The following is a 1,239-nucleotide window of genomic DNA, read 5'->3' on the forward strand; positions in this document are numbered from 1 at the left end:
GGTCCCCACAGACAGTTTTGGGGTGCTCAGGGGATCCCCCAACCCCTCTGTGGGGATCCCACAGCCCTCAAATTTACCCGGCAGGTGGAATTCGCCAAAGGTGGGATGGGGGAGCTTTGGGATGTTGGGGGAGGGGTTTGGGGGCGCAGGGGAAGCTTTGGGGGAGGGGGAGGGGGTTTGAGGTGCCCGTGGTGGGGGTGGGGGGCTCAGAGGAAGGCGTCACACCACTCCCTCAGGCAGCCCGAGCAGTCCCGGCTCTGTTTGGCGTTGGCTCCGCACGTTTCCTTCAGCCACTCCCGGAACAGCTCCTCGTCCTTGCGCAGCACCAGGAACTGCCCCAGCACCACGTAGGCCTGGGGAGGGGACAGAGATGTCACCAAGGGACAGGGGACATCCCTAAGGGTCACTGATGACCCCCACAGTGTCCCCAAGGGGTTCCTTTCCCACCCCCATCCCCGAGTCTCCAACAGCTCCTCGTCCTTGCGCAGCACCAGGAACTGCCCCAGCACCACGTAGGCCTAGGGGGGGACAGAGATGTCACCAAGGGACAGGGGGGTCACCAGGGGGGTCACCAGGGGACAGGGGACACCCCCAAGGGTCACTCACACCCCCCCAGTGTCTCCTTTCCCACCCCCATCCCCGAGTCTCCAACAGCTCCTCGTCCTTGAGGAGCACCAGGAACTGCCTCCGCACCCCGTAGGCCTGGGGAGGGGACAGGGGTGTCACCAGGGGGGTCACCAGGGGACAGGGGACACCCCCAAGGGTCACTGACACCCCCCCTGTGTCCCCCACCTTGTCAAAGCCCTTCTCCTCCAGCTTCCTGCCCAGCACGTCCCCGATCCCAAATCATGTCCCCCAGGTGTCCCCAACCCTCCAGGGATGTCCCCCAGGTGTCCCCAACACCCTCAGGGACGTCCCCACCTTGTCAAAGCCCTTCTCCTCCAGCTTCCTGCCCAGCACGTCCCCGATCCCGGCCAACGTCCCCACCGGCTTCTCCCCCATCGGCTCCGCCACGAAGTCCCGGTGCTTCTGTGACGTGGAGGACATGGCGCCTGGGGACAGGGGGGACAGTCAGGGGACAATGGGGACACTCAGGGGGATGGGGAGGGGACACTGAGGGGGTGTGGGGACAGAGTGGGGACACAACTGTGGGGGGGACGTGGGGACAATATGGGGATGTGACACCTGTGGGGATGCAGGGACAGGGTGGGGACAGGGGGACAGTTTGGGGACAGGGAG

At 65.5% G+C, this 1,239-nt stretch overlaps 1 protein-coding gene across 1 annotated transcript in view; it reads right to left on the bottom strand.

Annotated features, from left to right (window-relative positions):
* Positions 1-131: 131 nt before the first annotated feature.
* Positions 132-1,239, bottom strand: part of BANF1 (barrier to autointegration factor 1) — a 7,647-nt gene continuing 6,539 nt past the window's right edge. Inside the window, exons 2-3 of the mRNA XM_027910812.1 lie at positions 922-1,052; positions 132-353 (exon numbers count right to left, since the gene is read on the bottom strand). Coding sequence (XP_027766613.1) covers positions 207-353; positions 922-1,047 — 273 coding nt within the window. The 5' untranslated portion in view covers positions 1,048-1,052 and the 3' untranslated portion in view covers positions 132-206. The remainder of the gene's footprint in view (positions 354-921; positions 1,053-1,239) is intronic.

The sequence above is a fragment of the Empidonax traillii genome, unplaced genomic scaffold (genome assembly GCF_003031625.1).
Source record: "Empidonax traillii isolate 1590-97213 ecotype Southwest subspecies unplaced genomic scaffold, ASM303162v1 scaffold4933:size9084, whole genome shotgun sequence".
NCBI classification, from domain to species: domain Eukaryota; kingdom Metazoa; phylum Chordata; class Aves; order Passeriformes; family Tyrannidae; genus Empidonax; species Empidonax traillii.